The following is a 25,757-nucleotide window of genomic DNA, read 5'->3' on the forward strand; positions in this document are numbered from 1 at the left end:
GCATTAATGGTTTTATAGACCTCTGCCTCATGAATTCTCAATCATTTCTTTTCCAGGTTGCAGAATCTTGATTTATTTATTTGTTCCTTACGCAGATTATTCAGTGATACTTTAGAAGTTTAGGATTAAAAATAAGTTTTTCTAATGTAAAATTATACTTGATTTGCAGTCATCGATTTGTTCTTACAGCTTAGTGTTTAATGTTTCATTACCGGGCAAGATGCAGCTACAAAGTTACAAATATTTTATGACTATTTCAATTGGTCCTTCCTATTTTATTCTCTGGCAATAAAATATCTGAGTGAATTATTCCCATGCTTTTGACTTCATTTTCATTTCACATATGGTCACTAATATAGATGCATAAGTTTTTGAGTAGGACTAGATGACCTCGTGAGGTCCTATCAACCTGAATTATTCTATGATTCTATGAAATCTATAATAAATAATTCCCTTCAGTGACAGCAGAAGTATATAAACATGTAAAATTGTTCCTTGATGGGCAAGCAATCATGCCTTATACAGAATTACTACAAATTCTGTAGAAACTCTACAACCGTTGGGAGTTTTAATCTGTGTATCACTCTCCTTGTAATAAGCTCCCTTTCTAAGGAAGCGAGATACTACTGAAAGTATCTTTGCTCCACTTAATTCTACAGCCCAAGTACTTAGAAGTAGTGTGGTGGCTAAGCAGCATTTGTGCTTAAGTGCATCCGTGAAACCGTGTAACATTTCTGTGTGTTCCATTGTGTCTAAGGATAATTTCTTTTTTCCTTATCCAGTGAAATGCACTAACATTATCTGGGAAACAAGTAACTGACACAGGTTAACCACAGGTTTAATGTAAAAGCCTAAGCATCTTTAGAGAAAATAAAAGATGAGAGAAGCCTAAGGCCCAGCTGGAATTGAGTCTGGCAAGGGATGTCAAGGACAACAGGAAGGGCTTCTTCAAATACATCAGCAGCAAGAGGAGGACTAGGGGAAATGTGGGCCCGCTACTGAAAGGGGTGGGGGCCCTGGTGACAAGGGATACAGAGAAGGCAGAACTACTGAATGCCTTCTTTGCTTCAGTCTTCACTGCTAAGGGCAGCCCCCAGGAATCCCAGAGCCTGGACGTGAGGGAGAAAGTCCAGAGAAGGGAAGACTTTCCTTTGGTTGAGATCTACTTCAGATCTACTGCCTATTAGAAGTGAAAAAATTCCAGAGGTGAAAAAAATATTTTACAAAAAGAGAAACCAATTGCATCACCAAAGAATTAATATTCATATATCTAGAAACTGACTCCTGGAGTTTTCCAAAATTAATTCTAGCGCTATGTAAATAAGGGACATGTATGTTATGCCCATGAGTTGTTTAACTGCAGAAATGTCTTTTTCTCCTGTATAACAGATGCACAAAGGGAATGGGAATGTTTTATAACTTGAGTATTTAAATAGTAAATAAATGGCTTGCATTCTCAGTTTCAGAAGGCTTGATATTCTAGATACTGTGTAATATTGACATATGTAAATATTTTCTTACAGGAAAATTTAGTTTTTCTTTTTAAAAACAATTGTAACTCTAAACAATGATAAAAACATCACAGTCTGTTTCTAAATACTTTGCATCTTAATATGGTTGAAGTTAAGGCAGTAATTTCTGAGTTTTTTTCCCTTGAGCTGCGTAGTTCTTTTCATATGTAATTATTCTCTGAGTGCATTAGATAATGCTATGGTTCCCACAGCTGTATACACATCTATAAATCATTAATGAGGCAGTTAACTGAAACAAAACTATAAAAGATTTGCATTACCCAGCAGAACCCAGCCTTAATTGACTTCCAGTTATTTACAATTAATTTTTCCATTTGGAATAATGATTGCAAGTAACTTTTTTTTTATTATTACTCAGGAATCAGATGCTGACTATTCATCAAAAGTTTTTACAGCAAGACCCTGTCAACGGATAGTAATGAGTTTGAGGTAATCTTGTTTTTACATGCACAAATATACACAACCCGCACCCCTCTACCCTCACTGGCAGAGGAGATGGGGTGGTTTGTAGTAGAATGGGGACATGAGTAAGCGCTTTATTCTTACCACATACCTAAGTTTAACAATTCATTTCCTTTCTTTATAGCATATAACTAACAGAAAACACAATGGATAGAGTGGGTTACAGTTCTAGATAGAATAAACTGCATGCATGTGGAGTAAGTAAATATATATTTCTATCTTTCTATTTTATAAAACTGTAAAACATAAATGAAGACATATTAATCCATTATGCTGTTATTTAAAATTATATTTATAGGAATATAGCACGCAAAGTAAATCCTCGTTAGCTTTTCAGTGTTTCAATAAGCAATAAGACTGGAGGCTTTGGACTTTGGACTTACATACACATCTAAAAAAAAAAAAAAAAAAAAAAAAAAGAAAAACATTTTCCTGACATATAAGCATAACTCTCATTGACATTAATGGGATGTGTATGTGCTCATCAAGAAAGGATGTCATGTTCAAATTTCTAATGAAACTTAAACCAAAAGGAAGCAGTGCCTGTTTGCATCAGTTGATGTTATCTTCATTATCTTTTAATCTTTAATTTCAAAATGCTTAAGCAGTTAAGTCCCATTAGTAGTAACTGCTGGTCAGTTCTCCCTTTTTAAATCATAACTATAAAATAAGCAAAATATAATGTATCGGGATGCATTATACTGGAACCATTGACCTTGGAAGCCAGTTCCCTCTCTGAGACTAAGTAAATGATATCTTTAATGATTTCCCTTTGCTACCTTTATGAGGTACAAGATAAATAACGTAGATGTTTGGGTTTGTTTCTTTTTATTCGCCTCAGATATAGCTGTCATGCTGATGAAGGGAAAATTGCCTGCCTTTCTTTCTTTCTCTCTTAATAAATAATTCTGTTGTGCTTTGACTTAAATACAGTTAAGATTCGCTCCTTCCTTTCATGAAAATTGGCTGGGTACGCTGCACAAAGCGAGGCACTGAAAGTAAACACAGCATGGGGAATATAGAAAAGGCACTTACAAAGGGATTGGCAGCTCTGAATTTTTTTGTAAGTTGTGTAGACAGAGAGATAACTTACACTGGTAAAAATGGGAGAGTTTAAATCTGACTGACGGTCAAGCTAATGGCCAGCTTCTTAGCCGTATCAATAGAGGCTGGAAAAAGGCCACTATAATTGATCTAGAAAATGTGGACGCAGTGACAATCAAACACTTGTAACCTTGAAAATCTTGCAATCTAGTGCAGAAGTAATTTTTTTCAGGTTATGTTCCACTGGATTGTGTTACAATGTGTAATGTAAAGTAACGTGACAAGACTAGACATGGGTCATTCGGGCTGTCAGTAATTCAGAGGTTGGCAAATTGGTCCTCCCTCTCCGCCAGCCCATGAACTTCACAGATACTTAACTTATTCATGCTACACTAGCTACCACATTATCTTAGCTGGAAAAGCCGCTGTGATGTGTGAGATCTAAGCAACTTTTCTTTTTGAAATAGGGCTGGTACCACACGAGCAAACAGTATTATTATTTTCATTAAGATAGCACATTCTGTCAACACATAATATCGCTGATTGCATTTCAAGTAATTGTGTATTTGACAAATTATACGGTGTAATTTAGATCTTTTTAACATGTATTCATGGCGCAACAGAGCCTTCTTATTGGCTTAATTTCCTGGGATGGGAAAGGTTCTTTTATTCTTTTTTAAGCTCAGAACTCCAGTAAGTTTTTACACAGACATGTGCTATTGCTGACATTTTTTTTTCACAAGTTGCAAGTATTTTACTAATGCTGTAACTGAGGAGTCCATCAAATTCCAGAAAGTATTGAACTGATGCATCCCTTCTTCTTTCTTATACGGCTCCAGAGTGGAGTCTGTAACAGCGTACCTTCAAAACAGTGAAAAGAGCAATACCTTGGCTTTGGAGATTCTTGAGGATTTTCTTTAAAGACACCAAAAAAAAAAAAAATCATTTCAGTGAAAATAGAATTTTCATTTGGTGAAAATTTCTGCCCATTTGAAAAACTATTAACTGTCAAAAATATGCGATTTACTTACCAGCTTTGTTATAAATCAACAGTCTTATTTCTACAGTATTTCTCATCACACTAGCAGACTTCTCGGTTTTTTTTCTGTGACTCCTAATATTATGAGCATGGCCTGGTTTTGGTTTGTTTTTAGAACTAGTATCTGTGAATTAAATGCAACTGCTTTTCTTTTTGTCCTCCCCCACCCCTGTTTTTTTGTAAGTTAGTATAAGCTGAACATAATAAAGACTAGAAGAAATAAAGAATTATAACTGGGATGTGAGGAATTCATTTTTTACCCTTTGGCATGAAATTGCAGTATTAAACTACTACAAAAAAAGCCATGAAAGGAATCAGTGATTTTTCCACTGCTTTGCACAGTGTAGAGTCATTTCAACATGTGTAATATTGGTGTCAAATGCTAATAAATCAGCTGTCAAATGCAATCAAATACTTACTTTGCACAGGGTATAAATGATCACATAAAAGACAAAGCACTGATCTGACACCAAAAATCTCTGAGTACTTTTCCTGTCTTTACCGGTTTTATAGAACTATTAAAAAAAACTTCAGTGGGGAATTTCTTTCTTGTTATTTTTAAGTTATTAGGTGGAGGTTTTTTCTGTTTTCTTATTTTGTGTCATTCCCCCACCCCATTTACCACCAAGTGAGGAAATTCATGACATTTATGTTTATATGATATCACTTTGGACTGAGCTACTAAGAAAAAGACTAGTAATGTTATGGATGATGAAGCACTTTCCTGCCAAAGTGTCTCCGTAAGTGCCCCAGCATCATCAACTGATGGCAGCACAGCTCTGGGAATAAACAGAATTCCAGCAAATGGCAGGAATCGAGAGGGAACCCACGAAACAGGTACGTTGAACAGGAAGAAACCTGACACACTATGAAACACAGGATTAAAGTTAAATGCCAAATCCTACTGGCACTGGAGCTGATTAACGTTTATTCTTCATTTCTGTTTATTTTTTTCTTTTTAACTAAATTGCATCTTGTTTCATTTAATATTAATGTTTTTCTCCGTTTTGGTATGTGGCCACTTTGGGGGTAGGAGGTGGGTCATGCTCATTTGGGGCATTTGGCCTTTCGGTAAGAAGGTGAAAGCTTCAGGCACATGCGGGCAGCCTGAGCGGAGCCGCACGCCGCCTGCGGAGCTCGGGGCTGAGCCGCGGCGCGTGGCAGGCGGGCGGCTCCGGTGCCGGCGAGCGCCCGGCCTGCGCCCTGGCCTCCCTGCCGTGCTGGCGAGCGCCCGGCCTGCGCCCCGGCCTCCCTGCCGTGCTGGCGAGCGCCCGGCCTGCGCCCCGGCCTCCCCGCCGTGCTGGCGAGGGCCCGGCCTGCGCCCCGGCCTCCCCGCCGCGCTGGCAAGCGCCCGGCCTGCGCCCCGGCCTCCCCGCCGTGCCGGCGAGCACCCAGCCTGCACCCCGGCCTCCCCGCCGCGCTGGCGAGCGCCTGGCCTGCGCCCCGGCCTCCCCGCCGTGCCGGCGAGCGCCCGGCCTGCACCCCGGCCTCCCTGCCGTGCTGGCGAGCGCCCGGCCTGCGCCCCGGCCTCCCCACCGTGCCGGCGAGCGCCCAGCCTGCACCCCAGCCTGCGCCCCGGCCTCCCCGCCGTGCCGGCGAGCACCCAGCCTGCGCCCCGGCCTCCCTGCCGTGCTGGCGAGCGCCCGGCCTGCACCCCAGCCTGCGCCCCGGCCTCCCCGCCGTGCCGGCGAGCACCCAGCCTGCGCCCCGGCCTCCCTGCCGTGCTGGCGAGCGCCCGGCCTGCGCCCCGGCCTCCCCGCCGCGGTGGCGAGCACCCAGCCTGCGCCCCAGCCTCCCTGCCGCGCTGTCGTGCGTGATGGACGCGTAACGCTGTGGGCGTTGGAAGTACATTTAATGAATGTAATACAAGGTCAAGTAAACCGTTGTGAAAATCAGGGGGTGCTCACCACAGCAGTTGGTTATCGTACTGTGATAGTCACTGTGAAGGAACTGTGCTATGAAGTGTGACATGATGAAACCATGTATTCACCCAACGATTCAAAATAACTACATTTCTACCCAGTGTTTTATTTCAAATTTTATTTCAAAATAAATGCGTACCTCGCTCACTGTTGGCCGAGTGAAGGCTCGAGTGATTACTTAGAGCTGGGCGAACTCTGGGTGGCTCAGATACAAACATCCCACTGCTCCGGCCGTGTCACTCAAGTTGCTGTTTCGCCCCCACCATCCCTCTGACCACCCAGTTCTGTCCGAGAGTTTTTGGCACTTGTATTACTACTGGGACAGCAAGCATATGTGTGGTCTATCATGCCTGAGATGGTTGGTTTTTTTTTTTTTTTAAAGATAATAATGAACTTTTTTACTTAAACAGAGAGGCTGTCCCGTCTATGTTGGCAAAGAGGTGATTTTTCTCATAGAGGAGAAAACTGCAGGTAGCCTGGCAGACACACTAACCAAGAAACCATATTGGGAAGCCGGGAAGTCCTTCCTGACGTTGAAAGGGCAGGAAGGTGAGCAACTGCTCCCTTCCTGCGCCTTCCCCTCCAAAATTTTCATTTTCCCACCATTAAACCCACATTTAGACCACCAAAGCAAAGAGTTGCTATCTAGTAAAAGGGATTTATTAATTATTGTGTATAAATTTCAGTGATGTCATTTATTAACTGCTTGTCATGCACAAGCAGTGCATATATTTTTTGGAGACATCATAGAGCCAAATGTTTAAACATTATAAGAGATCTAATTTGTCAAGTGTAACTATCAGTTAACATAAAAGCATTTTAATATATGGTGCTGTATTGACTTTCATAATTTTGGATTATGTCAACAGTATAATGAAGACAGTAAAATCTTTCTTACTGTATTTCTAATTGGGCCTCAGAAGAATAGGAATTCCTTTTTATTTAAAAAAAAAAAAAATGAGCTCTAATAAGAAGCCTTCCCATACCTGAGCTAACTTTCACACAAATGATGATCTATTAAGATGCCTGCATTAGCTGTCCAGCAAAAGCAAAAATGGACTATGGGATAGCGTAACTGGAGCAACCAGCAGCGTCTTTACTGTGCTGACACTGAATTGGTTAAATTTCAATTGATTTCTTTGAGATATAGATATAAAATAACAGTAAGTCATAATTCATCTATAAATTCATCATTTAAAAACTTTTTTTCCTCTCCTTCCAGCCCAGCTTCAAAGACACCCCCTACTTGCAGACAGAACTAAAGCCAATATTTTTATTAATAGGCATTTTACAAGTGCCTGAACATTTGCAGTACATATAACAAATGGTTATAGCACATGACTTGGCTTTAAAAGCAACAGCACAAAAAAATCCTGCAGTGCCTTTCTCCTCTCCTGCCCCTGCTGAGGCAAAGCAGCACAGGCAGGATGCTGCGGTACGGCAGCGGGAACAGGCAGTGGGAAAGCAGGAAGTCTTTACATCAGTATTGCTGCCAAAGCCAACATATCGCCAGACCATGGGCAAAGATAATGATGTGAATTAGCACACATGTATTTTAGGGCTGAGTGCGTGCGCATGTGCACACACATACACATAGGAGAAGTTGTGGTGATCAGCTGAGGCCATGAAGGAAATTCCTAACAATTCAGTTTAGCCTACTTCTTCTTTTTTTTTTTTTTTTTTCCCTCCTTTTGGTCATGTTGCCAAAAATATTCTGTAAATAAAGATATTAATGGGTCACTTACTTGTAGATAACAATTACTTAAACCAGTGTTTGGCTTTTAATGCATAGCCATGCATTTCTAAAGAGTGTTCTTGCTGTGTATTACTATAGATCCAGATTTTTAAATTGAGATTGGTCACTATTGATTCTGTTATAGTTTATTATGATAGAACTCTCTATGTTAGACAAGATTCATAAAAATTGCTGAAATACATATAGCGCATTAACTTGCCTGCATTTAGCCAAGATCACCTTGTGTCCAGATAACACCACCTTTATTGGCATGATGCCATTTCAAAGGCAGTTTTCAAGCAAGGAAATGCTTCTTGGAAACGCAGCGCTGCCACCCAAGCCCAGCGGCACACGGGAACTGGGGCTCTGCAGAACCAGCCTCGGCAGCAGCACCCAGCCCACAAAACCCACCGTCTTGAGCTGGGCTTCCCGGCATCCAACGCACAGCATGAAACCAGGCTGCCACACCGAGGCACGTGGCACCCACCTGCTCTGGCCAGGAAGAAGTCCTGAGAACACGGCGGCAGCCAAAGCCCTGCTCCTCGCTGTCATTTTCATTTGGAAAGTAAATACATAAATAAAAAGCCAAATCCCAAAAGAGGCAAAGCCCCCTCTTAGGCTCCCGAGTAGCTGGTCACAGCAGGCTAGTTCTGGTCAGCTCACTATTTCTTATGACGAGGGGAGCGTTGACCCTTGCGTTTCCTACTACTCTGTGGCGAAGGCTATCCACTAGGCCGTAGGACATGGTTTCTCCCATACTTGCCTGTTGAAATTGTTCCACTGTTTAAACTATGAAATATGCATTTAAAACACCAGACGTGTAGCTGAATCTGGAATTATGTCCATGAGAAATGAAAAAGCACTCACCTGTTTTCACTGGTCTGTATTTCCTCACAGGAATGACCAGGAGAGTTATGGTAACTTTCTGAACGTATCGTCACTGATCTCTAGTGGACCTGGACCCACAGCAACTAGGGAAATTTTATTTTCTTGCTCTTTGTATCTTACTTTCACATATAAAAGACATTTCTTCCCTTTTAGTCTTGTTTTCTCTCAGTCTCATCTCCTTCAGCCTTTGATAAAGCCCAACAGAACCCCATAAACCACAACATAAACAAGCAGGTTCCTCTTTTCCGTCTCTGTCTTCTGCAGTTGTCAAGCCTGGAACTAGACAAATTCTAATCTGAGCCTTGTTACACTGCATGGAAAAAAAAAAATCACACATTGGTCGTAGTCCCAGGACTGGAGCGGGGCGGGGAGGGTGCTTCTCCTGCCCCTCTTCCTTTTTTTTTTTTTTTTTTTTTCCTCAATAGCATGATATGTTTGACTCAATCATCTCATATAGCAGACTCAAAAGCATGTGCTTTTTCCTGGGTGCTTGTAGCTTAAACTGTTGACAGTGTCAGGCGCAAGGGTCAAAAGTAGTGAACAGGTGAAACTGTGTTTTTTTCTTTTTTTTTTTTTCTCTCTCCCCCAGAATGGCTGTCACATCTTCTGGACAAAGATATCACTGATTTGCAGTACATCATTAGTATTCTCTGTAATTTGACTTACTGACCTATGAAGTGTCGCTAGTCAGCTATCTGTTTCTTCTCAATTCCTCATTTCACACATCTATCAGTCAGAAACAACTAGGTAAGTTTTTGTGTCAATGAAAATCACAGCCAGATCCCTATGTAGAAGCACATCATTCAGAATATAAGTAAGTAAGTAAGGAGATGATAGGAAGTAGAAAGAAATAAATGAAATCTGCACTTTCATATGATGCAATCAATTGCAATTGGCCAAACTTAGTAGTTGTTCTGCACTTAATAGGTTTTTCCAAAAGAAACTGTTAGATGCGTGCTTAATAGCTTGAGTTGACACATAAAAAGCTCAGTCTTCGTTTGTCAATATTTATCAGGAGCTACCTAATGGGGCCTTAACAGCAGAGTCAGTCTCTGAAGTTTATCAGTTCCCCAAATCTCATTTGCCAGTACTTTGACATTTAAAACTATTCTGGGTAGGGCAAATGAAAAATCAATGCTGTGCTCATCAAGCCAGTATCAGTGCAGGGTTAAGAAATGTAGATCAGCCACTGACAAAAAGCTAAAAAAATGTCTTTATGAAGAATAAATAAAAATGCAAAAACTTTAAAATCTCAAAGACTAACATAGTTACATTAAGTTTTTTCTAAAATACATTATACTAGAGAATTCATCGAATCTGCACTTATTAGGAGTAATACCAGAGTTTGATTAATTAATCACTTACTCAGAAACACCGTAGTATTCCAAGAAATGTTTTAGTCTTTAAAAAAAAAAAAAAAAAGATTTGGAAATAAAATCTGCTTATTTCAGAGAATCTACATGGAATAGAATCTAAAATTAATAAATAATCCAATGTAGAATTTGAGCTCATATGCTGCACTGTTTCAATCATACTTGAGATTGTTAGGAGGCATGCAGTACCACTTGCAACTCAAAGTACATCTGTTTTCTGGTATCATTTAATATTTTTGATTGTTTAATCACGAGGCAATGTGATTACTGCAGTTATTAGAATGATTGTAATAAAAATAATACAGAATAAAACACATTTGTTTGTCTGAAAGGCCAGGTGGACTCTTCTGATAATTAATCTGATCACCTGTAAAAGACATGCCATCATGTTTTCTTGAGCTAATACCTGGTATAGCTAAAATGTATGTTTTAGGGTATTTTTTTTTTCTGCTATATCAGTACAGTTTGAAACTACACTTTCAAAATTAGCTAATAATGTCAGTTAACCATGACCTCCTACTGAAAAAAATCTTACGATTAATAGAAATGAAATCTTGAAGGCCATATACACACACACACAAGTGCATGTGTGTTTATTTTTTTATATATATATATATATATATATATAAAATATATATATAAAATAGGTATAAGTATTTAAACATATCTATATATACTATATATATGCTATATAAAAATTTATTTATATAGATATTTATATACATAAATATATTTGTGGGAAATATATTCCCAATAGAACATATTTTGGTAGGGTTTTTTAATTGTATTGATTTAATTCAGGGCGTGTATAAATATAAAAATGCACATATAAACACGGGTTTATACGTAAATAGGCTTTGTGCCTTTGCCCCATGAGAGAGTGAACATGTGATTACTAATTCCACTTGATTCAAACCAGACTTCAATCACCTATTTTAAAAAGGAATGTTTTGGTTAATTTTAAAGTTTGGAATTTTTAACATGCAATAATTAGAATGTTTAATACCAACCCACCCTTTTTATTAAGTAAGTAAGTTCTTCAAGTGTTTTTAATAGTGCAAAATACTGTTTTGTATTAGTACAATAACTATGGGAATTCACAGTCAAAAAAAATCTTAAAAGATTTCCAAAGTCAAACAAAAAAATTTTAATACTGTATTTTTAGCAAGAACATTTTTAACAAAGAATGTGTACTTTAACTTAATATGGTACAACAGAGAAACCATACTTAAAAGTTTCCATTATCTAACATTCTACTGCATATTCATTTTTTTCATCTGAAAAGACCAAAAGCCAAGCTGAACTGAGCATAAAAAAGCATCAATTATAATCCTCATATTACATCAGCTATTAGGGTTTAGCTCACACTTTTGAATTGGTCATCTAATGAAAGGACAATTTTTACATCATTCTTTTAAAAAATGTACACACATTTCTTTTTAAAACGTAATATATATCGAGTATCTGCTTCAGTAAACAAAGCTTAATTTATAAACACAATCGAAACAGCTCCATGTTGAACAGTTTCAGTGATAAACTGGACTTGTATGATGTACAGCCAGTGAGGACCTTTGTGGCTTAAAATCATTGTGCCATTGCTATACAGTAATAGCTACCTCCTTAGAAAAAAAAAGTTCTTTGGGGGGGAGGAGGGGGAATAATTCCTGTATGTGCTTAAAAATACTAAAACTCCTTTCTATCTCCTGGGACCTAAAAATGATCTGTTGCAACAGGCTTGGTTTGGTATGGTAAGCTTGTAAAAAGTCTCAATATTTCTTAATGACAATACGGCAGTTTTCGATGCAGCAACAGTAAATTGCTTGAAATTGTCCTTCAAGTTTCATGCTACAAATCCTGTTCTTCACACAGTACTGAAGGCATCAAAGGTTTGAAGGGACGTTTTTCATGAACTATATAGTCTTCAAATAGTGATCATTATACATTTTCAACAATAGGTGTTTCCTTCAGTACATAATAGTAGGTTTGATGTATGTTCTGTTTTCTGGAAGGAAAAAAAAAGAGAAGAATAAAGGTCAATGACATATTTAAGCATGTTATAATTAATTTCAGCTTAGGTAGGTTTCCTTCAATTGTTTCTCGACTTTTTTTTCTCAAGCCAGATTATTATATCTGCAAGTGATACAAACGATCCATCATGTAAGTATGTTTTACATCTGAAAAAAGAGGCACCTGATGACAAAAGCCATGCAAAGCCCTAGATAACTGAATTTGATTTGTGATACGCAGAGAAATGAGCCAGCTATCAGAGCACTGACTACCTTCTAACTTGACGGTATGGGTGTAGACACTTAGTTTTTCAGTCTGGGCTAAATTTGCAATAGTTTCTTGCAATATTAATAAATGTTTCAAGGGTCATTTGTTAGATTTTTAACACATCTCTTCCATTTTAATGTGGTGTTACAAGAGCTACTTTCATGCGCAGCCCTGCTGTGTGCCCTGCTTAGTATCTGCTACTTCCCTCGCCGCGGGGCCACGCTCCCACGACAGACCCCTTTGGGGCGCTGCTGCCCTCCAGCCCGGCACCCCAGCCCCAGGGGACGCTCCGATTCTGCCGCCCAGGGCACTTGCCAACCAGCATTTGCTTAATAGAGACTATAAATATTTTGATTTGGATTTTCTGTGGATTCTTTCTTTTATGACATGTTTTTCAGCTTGTTTTTAATTGAACACTCATTTTTCTTCTTTTTTTTCTTAAGACAGCCTGTGCTGTCTTGCACATAAGATAGAGTAACATGGAAATCAGCTGTAGGCAAGCTTTGCAACATACCAGTATTACATGCACAAAACCTTCTAGAAAATAATGTGTTAAAATAAAATCATATTGCATTAAAAATGTAATAGAAATATATCAGTATCTGCTCTTTGGAAAACTGTTCTTCCATTCAGAAACCTCCACACTTCTTTGCAAATTATTTTTCCTTATTTAGGGAAACAAGTAGAAAGCCACTTATTTCCTTCATAAAAATATTCCTAGTTATAGTACCTATCAACTGTGATTTTTCACATTAAGCAATTTGAAGCCCAGAGAAAAAATAAATATTAAAATGTCCATGGAAATGAAAGCTAACAAGAATCCATATTCTTGTTCATTATACAATGAATCATGAATTCACCAAGCTAAACCTGCAACTACTGATCTTGAAGATGATAGCAAAATGATAATATTGAGAAGCATTTTGTATAATGTTGACATCTATCCCCTCACTGTTTTACATATGCCAATACTGAACACTCATAAGGAAAGAACAAGTATTGACCTGCTAACTGACACTGATCCTTGGAGCAATCTCAAAGTTTGCCACATTTCAATTTCAAAATGCATTTCAGCTATAATATGAGTGATTTATCATTTAGCAGTAGCTGTCAAAGTAACCTCCTAGATAAAACAAAAACATCTGGAACCATAAACAGAGGAGAGCAGTAGCTGAATTTTAATCCAAATTCGACATGTTCACTTCATTAGGAACAGGAAACAGCTAATTAGTAATTTAATGTTTCATGGTTTTAAGGAGGCTCATACTCTCCAAACAGAGATGATTTAATATGTATTTTGGATGTAAACAAGAATAAAGATCAGGAAGAGCCGAGGACATAACATCTCTAGAGGAATGTTTAGGGGCATGGGAACCTCCGAAGAAGTGACTAAAATTAGTTTCAAGTCTTTGGCTGATTAAAATTATTGTCTTAAGATTTACTGGGGCAAATATTAAACTCAAGAGGAGGGTAAGGAGAAATGCAAATCTTGAACATTGCACTTTTTTTTCTTTTTTGTTTTTTCTCTAGTTATTAGGAAGTTTCATGAGTTCTTTACATAGTAAGCTGTATATGATCTAGCCTATATTAATGCTGTACTTCCAAAAATAGCAATTATTGAGAGAATCTGCAGGTCAGTCTGATTGCCCTTGAAAAAAATCATCAAAATATATGGAATATATTTACAGGCAATCCTGATGGCTTAACTTCTACTGCAGTGGCTTTCAAGTAATTCAGTGATACACTGGTTTTGCATTCTGCAGAGAAGTAGCTGTCTTCCTGGCCAGGCCTTAAAAGTCATAAGGTATCTAATACCCATCAGTCTGCTCTCTTTGAGGAGCTGGGATCAGATTTACAAAGGTATCTTGCTGCCTAACCATCTATTCTGTGTGGGACTTACAATTGCTTAGTAGATTAGTCTATGTGTTACTAATGGATGTCAGCAGAAATGACATACGTAACTTTTACTTTTTTAATGGCCGTTAGGCATCAGCTGCATCTTCTGATACCATGTTTGATGCTTGGTATTTGTATAGTCAGAGAAATACAGAGAGCCCATGTATGTGTGCACATTTAAGGTACCACACTGAGTTACCTAGATTCTATGTGCAAATAAGAGATTAGAAACGCACGAATTGGAGATCAGAAATCCACATGTGCATTTAAAATAAGAGTTATTTGTCAAAAGCTACACTGGGATTAGTAAGACAAGAAATGATGAAATAGTCCCTTATCCCTCCCTACAAACACATTTTTTAAAGTCTGCTGGTAATTTATAGTTACTGAGGATGTTTCCAGGTTAAAAGCACTCTAGAAGGTGGTTGCTCATTCAGTGGTTACAATTCTTCCAACAGCTTGTTAGAGAAAAAAACACAAAATGGAAAGATTTGCCATCTATGACATCCAGTTTCTGAAAAGTACACACCAGTAACAGCAGCTAGAACCAGTGCGTGCCTTTTCACAGCCACGAACACAAACCCCCTCTCACCTAAGCAAGTGGATTGAAAATTGTTAAAAAGTCATCTTTGTTCAGCCATTTGAAATGCTGTATAAAATGATAGGATGTAACATTCTGTGATTGTTTTCCCCAGTATTTTGTAAATAATTAGCAATAGTTGACCCCTACTTAGTCAAGTCTACCTGGAGAATTTTGAGGAATTAAACTGCTAAGAGTATCTTTGATACCCGTTGTACACAAAATACAATATGATATTGTCAAATTTGTCTTTTTGAAGAATATTCACTATCTCCTCAGTGTAGCTGCCTGCAAACTGCATACCATTTTATAGCATTTTACTGTATTATATAGCAAAGATTTGAATAAATCTGTGTGCAATAAATGTATTCTTTTATTAGGTTTATCCCTTAATCAAATATTCATTTATGTAGGCTTCATTCTATTAAAAAATGAAATTATACAAAGGTGAGCAAAAGTGTAGATTTACAGTAGCTTAAAGCCTAATCTCATTCTCTAGGGGTAATATTGACAATATAAAAACTGTATAAATGATATTCCTTAACACTAAAATATGCTTATGAGCCCCCTGTGCATGTTATACTGCTTTACAACCTACAGTGAGATGCATGACTGGCTTAATAAGCAAGACATTTAGAAAGGATTTTTTTTCCCCCTTCACAATGTATAACATGAGTAAAGATCTCACAATTTCTCTGTGAGCCACTATGTTAATAATTGTAATTTTCTCTCCGGATGATGTTTTCTTCCCTGAGTTGTTAGTTCAGGACATCTATCTCTGGTGGTCTCTTTTAACCATAACATCATTTGTCTTTTTCTTTTTTTTTTTTTTTGAAGGGTATAAGTTCTGTATAAAAAGACAAATCCAAAAGTTGTACTTATTCATGTTTTTCTATTCTTTTTTTCTTTTTTTCAGGCTATTTCCCCCCTCTCAGGGCAATCTGCAGACATCTATTTGAACTTTCTAAATCATTTTATTAGGCTTTGTTTGTATTGGCTTTGTTTTGAGTTAGTAATGCAGTTCTATTTGCATAAGAGTACATAAAACTAGTATTTCCTCACAAATTTCATAAAGAAATATACGCTGGTAATGTTGATGTTCTAACCCAATCAAGGAAGTGAAGCAACTTGCCATAGCCAACCAGCTATGATTAAATGATACAGCTACATTTTGGAATTGTTCAAGTAATTTTAGCACACTAAATTGGAGGAGAAAGGAAGGCATTTGGGATCTGCTCCTTAATCCTTGCAGATGTGCAGTCTCTGATATCTAATATTGCACGAGCTTATTAAGCTCTTCCTTGGAGCAGGGGGCATTACCAGACCTCTCCTCTTTGCGGCTGCTTATTCCTACAAAATGGGCAGGACATACGATATCTTAAATTTCAGTGTTTCATCCTCCTGTATATGTGGCTTTTTTTCCCCCACACACACTTATTTTGTGCTTAGGACTATTGATTCTACTCTGTCAAGTATTTGCACATTTTTGTGGAATCTAATCTGATAACTTGTACATAAAGCAGGATTTATAATGAGTAATGATAGTCAAGGATAATACTATGTTCACTGAATGCAAACTATGCAGATGCTGGATTGCAATTGTCAGTTTGAGTAAACAGGGAGATAACATAGTGGTTCCTGCTGAGGAAATATTCAAGCCTACAGACACTGAATTATTGAGCAAATGTTTGAGCCCTTTGTAAGAATAGAAAGTATGGACCTTCACACTCAGTAGTCTCCTGGGAAAACCTTTCCCCATCATTTGTTTCCAGGAAATCACAAAATCCCAGCTTCCTCCCTCACATGTATGTGTATGATGTGTCTCTATATGTAAAGTCTAAAAACATTCTGCATAAAAAGTACAATCAGAGCAAGATCAGTGACACCATTATTTTTAAGCACTGCATGTGTAGCACAAGCAGGAGAGCTATGCGGTGTGTTAGCACTGTAATCTCATGCCTAGTGACTAAAGAGCAGCCTTTTTGGTTAGCAGCTAATGAGACAGGTTTCACTAGCGTGTTGCCAATGTGTGGATGAGTACAACAGTCTGGTAATTGTGTAGAAATTACTGCAGGAGGCAAAGGGGATCTAAAGAGTGTTTCTAGAAATGCTGCAAAATGACACAGCACAAGGTAACTAAGTACTGGAAGTTTAATAATTCGTATCAACCAGAGGAGGACATGCCATAGCGATAAAGTATGGTTTGGACAGGACGAAGAAGGTCTAAGACTCAAATGAGCAGGATAGCTAAGGACTTGCTCACAAGGAAAATACCAAGCCCTTGTTTAATTTAAAGAGGAAGGAGCCCATCTCAAAGTTCCCAATCACAGGGTGCTGGTCCCATTCTTATTTAAAATTGTAACAGCTTGAATATTTGTTTTAGTGAAAGCAAAACCGGGGCAACAGTGCTGTAACTTCCAGGATGCTGAGTTTGTCTCTTACAGTTGCACAGTATGCTGAAATTCCTTAGAGTGGTTGGTTTCAGTGGGATTGCAGCATTTGGAAGTATAATTTGCAAAAATAACACAGAGGTTAAACCTCTTAAAAATACTACCTACCATTTCTGTCTCCTTTGCACTCTTTGTACTGTAGGTTGGATTTTCAAACTCTCTGGTTATATTAGAATATTGAAAAAATACAACAGAGGGGGCCTGATTTTAAAAATGTTAAGACTACAAAATAGAAAACAAGGTATGTTCCAAACTTAAGAAATCCTTTACCTTTGGCAAATAGATAAAGAAAAAAAAAGTTATTCAGATTTACTGACAATCTTGTGCTAAATCTCTGCCAGGGTGTTTTACAGACCTGTATCCTCCCCTTGCATGTACAGTGAACCACATTTCCTTTGAACCACGTTTCCACCTTAGAGAAGTCTGTCCTCCTATGTTGATATCTCTGCCTGAGATTTGGAGTCTTTTTATTTCTCGTAAGTTGTTATCATCAAGTATTATGGTAACTTCTATTTTTTAAAATTTTAAGATAACATTGCTTTGCTGATTGTTCCAATATCCCCTAACAATGAAATATAGTAATACAAAAGTTAACTAAGGTATAAACATGCAAAAGGAGAAGTCTCCGTGCGATCATAAAATGATGTTATTTTCTGTTCAGCAGTTCATGTTACTGCTGTTCATGCTAATTAATTAAAGGAGCTGTTGCTGTAATGTGCAAACAGGGAATCTGAGAAACTGAGAGGGCTTTTAGGTCTTGGAGTGAAGTTAAGTCAATCTGGGCGCGGGCAATCAAATGTAATGAAATCACTTGTCAGTGCTAAGCTTGCAAAAACTGTGAAGTTTGACTAGGGAGTAAAAGGATTATAATTAGATTTCCAATAGGATAATAACTAAATGGCAGAAAGCAGTAAAGAGAAAATATTACTTTGTTAGCTAATGGTGCTGCTGTTCAGTTTTAGTTTTTATCAGCACACTTGTAGTTGTGCTAATTTAATTTGCTTTTATCAGCAAAAATGCACTACTCGAATGGTACTTGAATGTCATTTGCAAAAATCATTGATCTGAAGGTGCACTTAATGACACCCAGTATGTTTATTTTATGCGAAACGGAGATTAGTTGATAAAATGGTTGATGCACTATCTTGCTGGCCCAGAAGTGAGTTATGGAAACAAGAACAGAAGGGTATCTGTGTACATGCATCACCCTTTCCTTCAGTACTCAACTATGCAGGGGGCATCATGACTACTGCAACTATTACTTTTTTATTTTGTCAGCTAAAAAGCTTCTCTCAGATTAAGCTCTGCTGGATGAGAAGACTAGGTATATGAAAGATGGAAGGTATTAGACTGTAAAGTTAGAAAAAATGTTAACATTGTATGCACAAAATTTCAATTCAATTAATATACAAAGCATAGAGAAAATGAATCAGCTTAACGGAAAAGATTTATAATGCATATCAGAATTGGAGTCTATGAACAGCTTGTGTTAATAAAATCATTTTAAGAAATGAGCATAAAATATGATATGACTTAATCACTGTAAAAGGTGGTTGTGCAGTATTTTTGTAATTTTCCTTTAAACTGTCTTAAGCAGATACTGGCAGTGGAACTAATTGAATTTCAAAGCAAAGGCACTGTGTGAATGATAGATTTCTGTCCAGCAGAGCTATTGACAATAGAAAAAGAAAGGTCTGCATTGATGCTAAAGCTTTTTTCTGTGCACTAGAGAGATATTTTGAAGGCTTGAAAACAGCTTTGTATTAGGGTTACATGTTTTGACCCTAACTCTTCCCAATGCCCCCAAAACAAAGCCAGCAAATGAAGGGAGAGTGTTCAAATTGTTGAAGACTAAAGGGCAACAGTAGCTGTCAAGTTTTAAAAACTATAATCAAAGGAAAATAGAATACAAAGATATTATAGTATCAGCATAAAGAAAAATGAAGTAGATGGTGCTAGAAACACTTTGAAATCTGAACAAGCTTAATGAACTTTTTCAGAAACCTTATCAGCTGAGAGTACTTTGTGAAGGAACTGGATAAACTCATCACACTTTTAAATAGGAGCAGGATTATCATATTTAAATTGTCAGAGAAGTCTGTGTATATATTCATTACTGTGGTGAAGACAAAACACGATTTGCCACTGAAGAGCAGCAAGAGCATATCAGGAGACTATAGAAGTCTAGGAAAGTTCTACAATTCTTCCTGCTAAGTCAACCATAGTTGGAAATGCCTAGGCATCACTGTCCCCACGGTTATTTCTAATCATTTTGATGAAAAAGTAGACAGAGTTGAGCCAGCGTTTTCCTCAATTAAATATGGAAATGAAGAAATTAACTTCCTTTTTTTTTACTAGATTCAGTTTAGATGCATCTTTGACTCTCAGAATCTTTGTGGAAGAGCAATGATCTCAGCAGGTATCATAAATAGTATTATAAATGTTAGGAATATTTTTGTTTATCAAATTTAAATACACATCTGAAGTGCTTATACAAAATTTTGACTATTTCTGGCACTAAAAATTTTCAAATTGCAGTGTTTAGAGCACCCCTCTAATGATATGTATAAATATACACACACCTTCATATGTTTATATATAGATATATACACATGTATATAAAATAAGTAAAATTGTGATTATCCTTCTTTGTAATATATAGTATATGAACCTAACATCACAAAAGAAATAGAAACAGCAGAAAAAAAATCTTTGAAACGTTTCCTATATAGGTCACAGAATCGTCTTGATGAAGACTGCCTGACATTTCTCATTACGAAACCCTGCTCCTTACAGGTTTTTAAACTTTAATTCTGTAATTTTAACCAGAATGGTCAGATATTTCCAAGAAAAAGACTAAGAAAAAAATCAGTTTTTTACAATAAAAGTGGTTCTAATCATTCCTTTGCTGCACCTGGGACTCAAAATATTAGCTGAGGTATGGACTTCATCCCCTTCAGCCAGATCAAAACCTATGGTAAAATTATGACCTGCACATGGACAGACTTCAGACTGTGGCATCAAGACACTGTCTGCCTTAGACATCCGCTAACCAAACCTGTCTAATACTGATTTTCCTTGGCAGTATAGATTGGGTTGCTGTAGGCTTTCATACTTTCTTTCATACTGCTAGGTCCAGAGCATGATAAAGGAAGCAGCCTGATTGAAACGATGTAAGTTTGGAAAACTGAGACTAGCAAGGAAATGTCACAGTGTGCCTGGAGTTAGGGCAGAGGACAGGACAAATACAGCCTGGGTACCAACAAGGAGACTGGCAGAGACAGACTAGTTTAGAAAAAAAATGGTATATGAAGAAACAAGGATTTGTCTCACACCTCTACTTAACCAATCTAATTCTTGATCTTGTAAAATATTGATCTTACAAATGATTTCTATTCTGAACAGGAAAACAAAATTAATAGAAAGTTCTGTAATTTATGTTTGTCTTTAAGTAGGAAAACAGAGAGAAAAAAAATTCCATATTTCATTTAGCTTTCAAAATGGCTTATGCTAAGCATGTATGTGATGAGATGAGGTATATACTGCACCTTGCATTGCTGCACTGTCGTGTTGGCTTCCGTTGTGTTCTATTTCCATATCTGGGATTCCAGCATCTGAAAAATGTGACACCTAAGGTTAATGCATTTCCTTTTGTACTTCTCTCATGCATCTTTAGAAAAATGTTTATAGCAAAGTGGGGAGATCTCCAAGTAATGTGGTCTTGCATAAAACATTTTGGCTTCATAGACTCTTCAGTAGTAAATCATTTTGAAAATGTGGAAACATTATTGGTATTATAGTCAGTTATTTTTAACATGCTTCACATTCATCTGATGATCGGAAAATAATTAACAATATGTCATTTATAGTTCTCTTTTGGAGAACGTAGGCATCCGACATGAAAAATAAAAGTAGAAATTAAACTGTGATAACATTAAACTAAATGGACTGTCCTAGCCATATATCTGCAAAGTAAAAAATTAAAGAATACAATCAATGCCTGTCAATATATACGGATGACATGAATTAAAGCTATGATATTATTACCAGTTTCTTAGTTTATATTTTGTATTATTGTCTTAAAAAATATTTTGAGGAATACTGTTGTGTATGGCCACATAAGGCCACATATGGCCACAAAAGCCTCTGACTATTTTTCTTCCAACTTCTTAACTTATTGTTTACATGTTTGCATGTGTGTGTATAAATAAAAATAAAATAAATATAAATAGAGATTGTACAATATTTCATTTAAAAGACTGAGCTCATGATGTTGTAAGAATGCTTCATCACCCAAAGCAAAATTATATATGTGATAGTGTGTGAAACATTTCTAGATTTCAAGAGCTTTTGAAGATGGATTATGTTTTTTTCTAAGTTGAAAAGGAGTCTCATAATGATATGCACTTTTGAACTATTTAATTTCATATTGATAATACCTTTGTATGCACAGTCCTTGGGGGAGGGGAGGCCTCGAAAACCCCAGGGTGTTATAACAGATGCCATTATCCACCCTGTGCCAGCAAGGATTAGCATGAAGGGTATGTGATTTGAATCCATGGCACCTAGAATCCTGGAGAAACATCTGCTTCCCTTATAATACAGCACTTTTAGAAATTACAGTAGGAGAAAAAAACAACCTAAAAGGGAGCTGTGTATAAAATTTAAAGGTTATTCTGTTGAGAAGTCTGTTCTGGACATTCTCAAACAGGGAATTACTGTATTACTACTTTCTTTCATCACTCTAGCTTGATGTGTCAGTACCTATTGCAAAGATGAACATTTTGCTGGCCACACTACAACGTCCACCAAACAATATGCAAAGGCAGGGCAACAGATTAAAATACATTCCATACACAGATGAGTAAAATAAGCAATATCTTAGTAGTATATGTGTATATGAAATATATGTGTATATATATATATATATCCCTATAAATATATATGGGCAAATAAGTAGTATCTTGGTGTATATATTTTTTTTCTTATTAAATTACAAATGACTGTTATTACATGAGGTGTGCCATTTTTAGATTTCTATTTGGAAGGAAAATTCAGGGTACTGAACTATTGTTCTAAAAAGGTTCTTTATTTAATCAAATCTTTTAAAGTACATGCTGTATATATGTAAAATGACAAAGTCATCTGTAACTAATAACAGCATCTGTTAAATGAGACAGACCATCAGAGTTAAATTTAAAATATTCAGAATAGCCCTTCACATTTTGTTGTCATAAAATTGTACCTGCAATTAAATTGTGGATTAAGATGCTAATGAGCTACCTGATTTGCATGTGCAATCAGATTAGCATGTAAATACCAGTTTCTTGCAGGCACTAACATATATATGACTACCTGAACGTGCCTGCAAATCAAACTGTTAGCAGCCAGACCACAATAGCAGATGTAAAGATATGTTAATCACATCACTGGCATGTCGGTACTCTTTTAATTTGTGGCTTTCAGAATTGCTGAGTACTCCTCACTGGAGTGAGAGGTGCAAGTGCTTTTCATCAATTGTAGAACTTAGGTGAATGACCTTAAAGAATTCAGGATTTTTATTTTTTCCCCGCAGTTCTCACTGGATGTTGGCTATGTCTGTGGGATCTAATTTGGGCTTTTTTCCAGTCCAGTGGAGGTAGCCAAAAAGATTACTGCTGGTTCTGTCCACCCCCTTGCTGTTGGGTTGTTGTCCCTTATCACAGCACAGCTGAAAGCTGTATATTCATTCATGGATCACTACAGTTCACTGTCAGTACATCAACAAAAGCCAGCCAGTTTCAGGCTACAGTGATATGCTGGACTATAAAATCCAGCAGATGAGAATGCCTCTGTAAAATGTTGTTAAAGAGTTTATATCTCTTAGGCACTCTAGATAAATTGTGACTCAAAGTCCATTGCAAAGTATTGCTATGGCAGTAGAGTAGGAGGCTTGCCCTAACTTTAAGAAACAATTTGGACAGGCCTCACAACTAAGAACACAGAATGGGTTAAACTGACTATTTTTATTCAGCAGTTCAGAGAATTTTTGCCCTCTTCTTATGCTATGGCTCAGCTGCTAATCATACCCAAACTGGGTAGGAGGAAGTAACTTAAAGACTACATGACCTACAAATGTAGCAGAGACTGCAATGTAAGTCTGATTCATGAGCCTGTCTTGGATAAGGCTGCAGAGACTTCAAGGTAGACATGCACAGAATAAACCTTAGCTAGAGAACATGAAATTACCTGAAACTCAACTAGGTTCATTCCTAAAGATTGACATCACAGTTCAGAACTTTGGACAGAAATACATTAAGCAGGAGAGGTGAATCCTCTCACTACCCAAAACATAATCACCCTATTCATGAAATTAATTGATTTTGTTTTATTTCACAAGGATATTTAGGAAGTATTTGAAATGTAGTCAGCTCTGAAAGCTGATACATATTTAACAAACTTAATAGATCCTGAGGTTGAACAAAGAAACAGCTTTTTGATAAACAGCTTTTAAAATGAAGCTCAGCTATTCTAAGAATGAATTTGCTTGGAGAGTTCAGAGAACCTTATAAGAACAAAATATCACATTGTCCTAGCTAGCACTGTAACAGATTTCTCTGCTAATATATTCAGTATTTCTTATGATATCTACATAAACTGTTCTATCTGTTTCTCTAGTTAGAGACTTACTTATTTTTTGTTTAATTCATGACCTCCCGCACAAGTCCTGAAATAGATTTTTAGCTATTTCAGGAAAGGATTGTGTTTCTTATAATGGAATTTGCTTTGTGCATCATCTTATGTTTTTCACTTAATTAAACGTCATTTTAAGTTAAGTGTGAAAAGCCAACTAAGACATTACCATTTAACATCCTGAGACCGTCACCTGATGTGGCCTGCTTAAGCGCCTGTTCCACTTGTTCTCTTCTCTTTGATTCAAATTCCAAAGCTTCCTGCAATTTTCTCTTTGCCTTTTTTTCTTTCTTCAAGCGTTTCTGAATTGTTGCTGAAATGTAAGTGTATTGTAAGAATGGCTGTTAAAGCACAGTTAATATATAATGGAGATGGTAAATGAGTTTATGTGCAATGTTTAAAAGCCCAATTCTAGCTCAAGACAAAAAGCTCTGGTAAGGGTCTAATATCAAAACAAAAAACTCAAACCATACCCTGTCGTGGAACAATGAACAATCTGAAGGGGCTTTAGATCTTGTAACTTTAAAGATATTAAATCATGTTCACACTCTGGAACAGCCCCATTGATTTAATTCTATTGATCAGAATTTGAAAGAATAAGTATCAGAATCAGGCCAATGGTTTGCATTATATAGACTTCACAGATCTGGACTAGCTTCAGCTCAAGAGTTTGTTGAGTGGATCATTGGCTTAAACTCATTTCTAGCAACAACACCAATGTAAGTCCTCAGAAACCAAAATAAATCTCTTTTATCCTTCTTTCTAAACTTTTCCCTTAATGCTGAGAATTACATGCCATCCACCTCTTCCAATAGTTTTATCTAGAAAGACAACCAAGCACACTGATAGCATGGGTACGTCTGTGAGTACCTGGAATACTTCTAGCACGCTACGAATATTACTTTGATGTTCAGGTTTGCTATCCATGACACTTATTCGGAGAACACCCTTCAGAAGAGGGGCTGTCCCGCTTGCCAAGTGTGTCCAGCTCGCCCATATCCCACAGCCGCACAGAGCTGGGCACGCAGCCCACGCACTGCCACTGAGTTGACCCAGGGCTGGCTGCCCCTCTGCAGCACTCTTTAAAGATTGCAGAAATAGAAGTCTTTTGACTTGCATGATGTCTCAAAGATCTGTTTTTAGTTACATTTTCTAATACTAAAAGCAAATAAAATTTCTCTTTTTATGAGAACTGTTAATTATCCAATGTTTGAAAACTGAGTGTCAGTAACTACGGTATACAGAATGAAGCCTTATGAAGTTAGGTGGGTAAAGGTAATGTTTTTGGCAAAAACAGAGCAGCTGTTGGGTCAGTTTTGGAATAAGATGACTAAAATAATATGAAGAATATGAATATTGCTCAAGATGGAAGCCATGTGTAAGGCTGTTGAGAAGCTGATTTAAGTGAGTACATACCTGAAGGAAGGATAAATACATACAGAAGGGGCTAAGTATTGATGAAGATAAGTATATTTGTGAGCAAGAGTACTTTCCCTCTGTCACTAGTGACAGAAAAAAGAGGGGAAGCCAATGAAAGAAGACAAACAGAAAAGCACTGGCTACATGGTGAGCATCTCAGACAGAAACTAAAAAGGAACTTCCCAGGTAGAAAGCGGACTGAAAACCGGGCTTGTAACAATGATACAACAATGACCTTGTAAATCAAGAACTTGTTTACAATCTCTGCATTAGCAGTTCCTCTTTCAAACCAAAGCACTTTGTAAGACTGTAAACTAACTAGCTGTTTGGACTAAAAATGGGTATGATACAGTAACAATGTTTCTGCATGGCTTTGCATTAATAGATCTCAATGCTCTTTACAAAAAGTCATCTGATTTTCTCCCTTTTAAAGCTAGAAAGCAGAAACAGTGACCTGACAAGTTCATCCAC

The 25,757-nt window shown here is 37.3% G+C and overlaps 1 protein-coding gene across 2 annotated transcripts in view; it reads right to left on the bottom strand.

Annotated features, from left to right (window-relative positions):
• Nucleotides 1-11,165: 11,165 nt before the first annotated feature.
• DACH2 (dachshund family transcription factor 2) overlaps nt 11,166-25,757 on the bottom strand; it is a 324,948-nt gene continuing 310,356 nt past the window's right edge. For both annotated transcript variants that reach the window (XM_062584850.1, XM_062584849.1), the window contains 3 exons: nt 24,037-24,180; nt 20,744-20,809; nt 11,166-11,997 (listed from right to left, as the gene is read on the bottom strand). In XM_062584850.1, coding sequence (XP_062440834.1) covers nt 11,960-11,997; nt 20,744-20,809; nt 24,037-24,180 — 248 coding nt within the window. In that variant the 3' untranslated portion in view covers nt 11,166-11,959. The remainder of the gene's footprint in view (nt 11,998-20,743; nt 20,810-24,036; nt 24,181-25,757) is intronic.

Source organism: Rhea pennata, chromosome 11 (genome assembly GCF_028389875.1).
Source record: "Rhea pennata isolate bPtePen1 chromosome 11, bPtePen1.pri, whole genome shotgun sequence".
Lineage (NCBI taxonomy): Eukaryota > Metazoa > Chordata > Aves > Rheiformes > Rheidae > Rhea > Rhea pennata.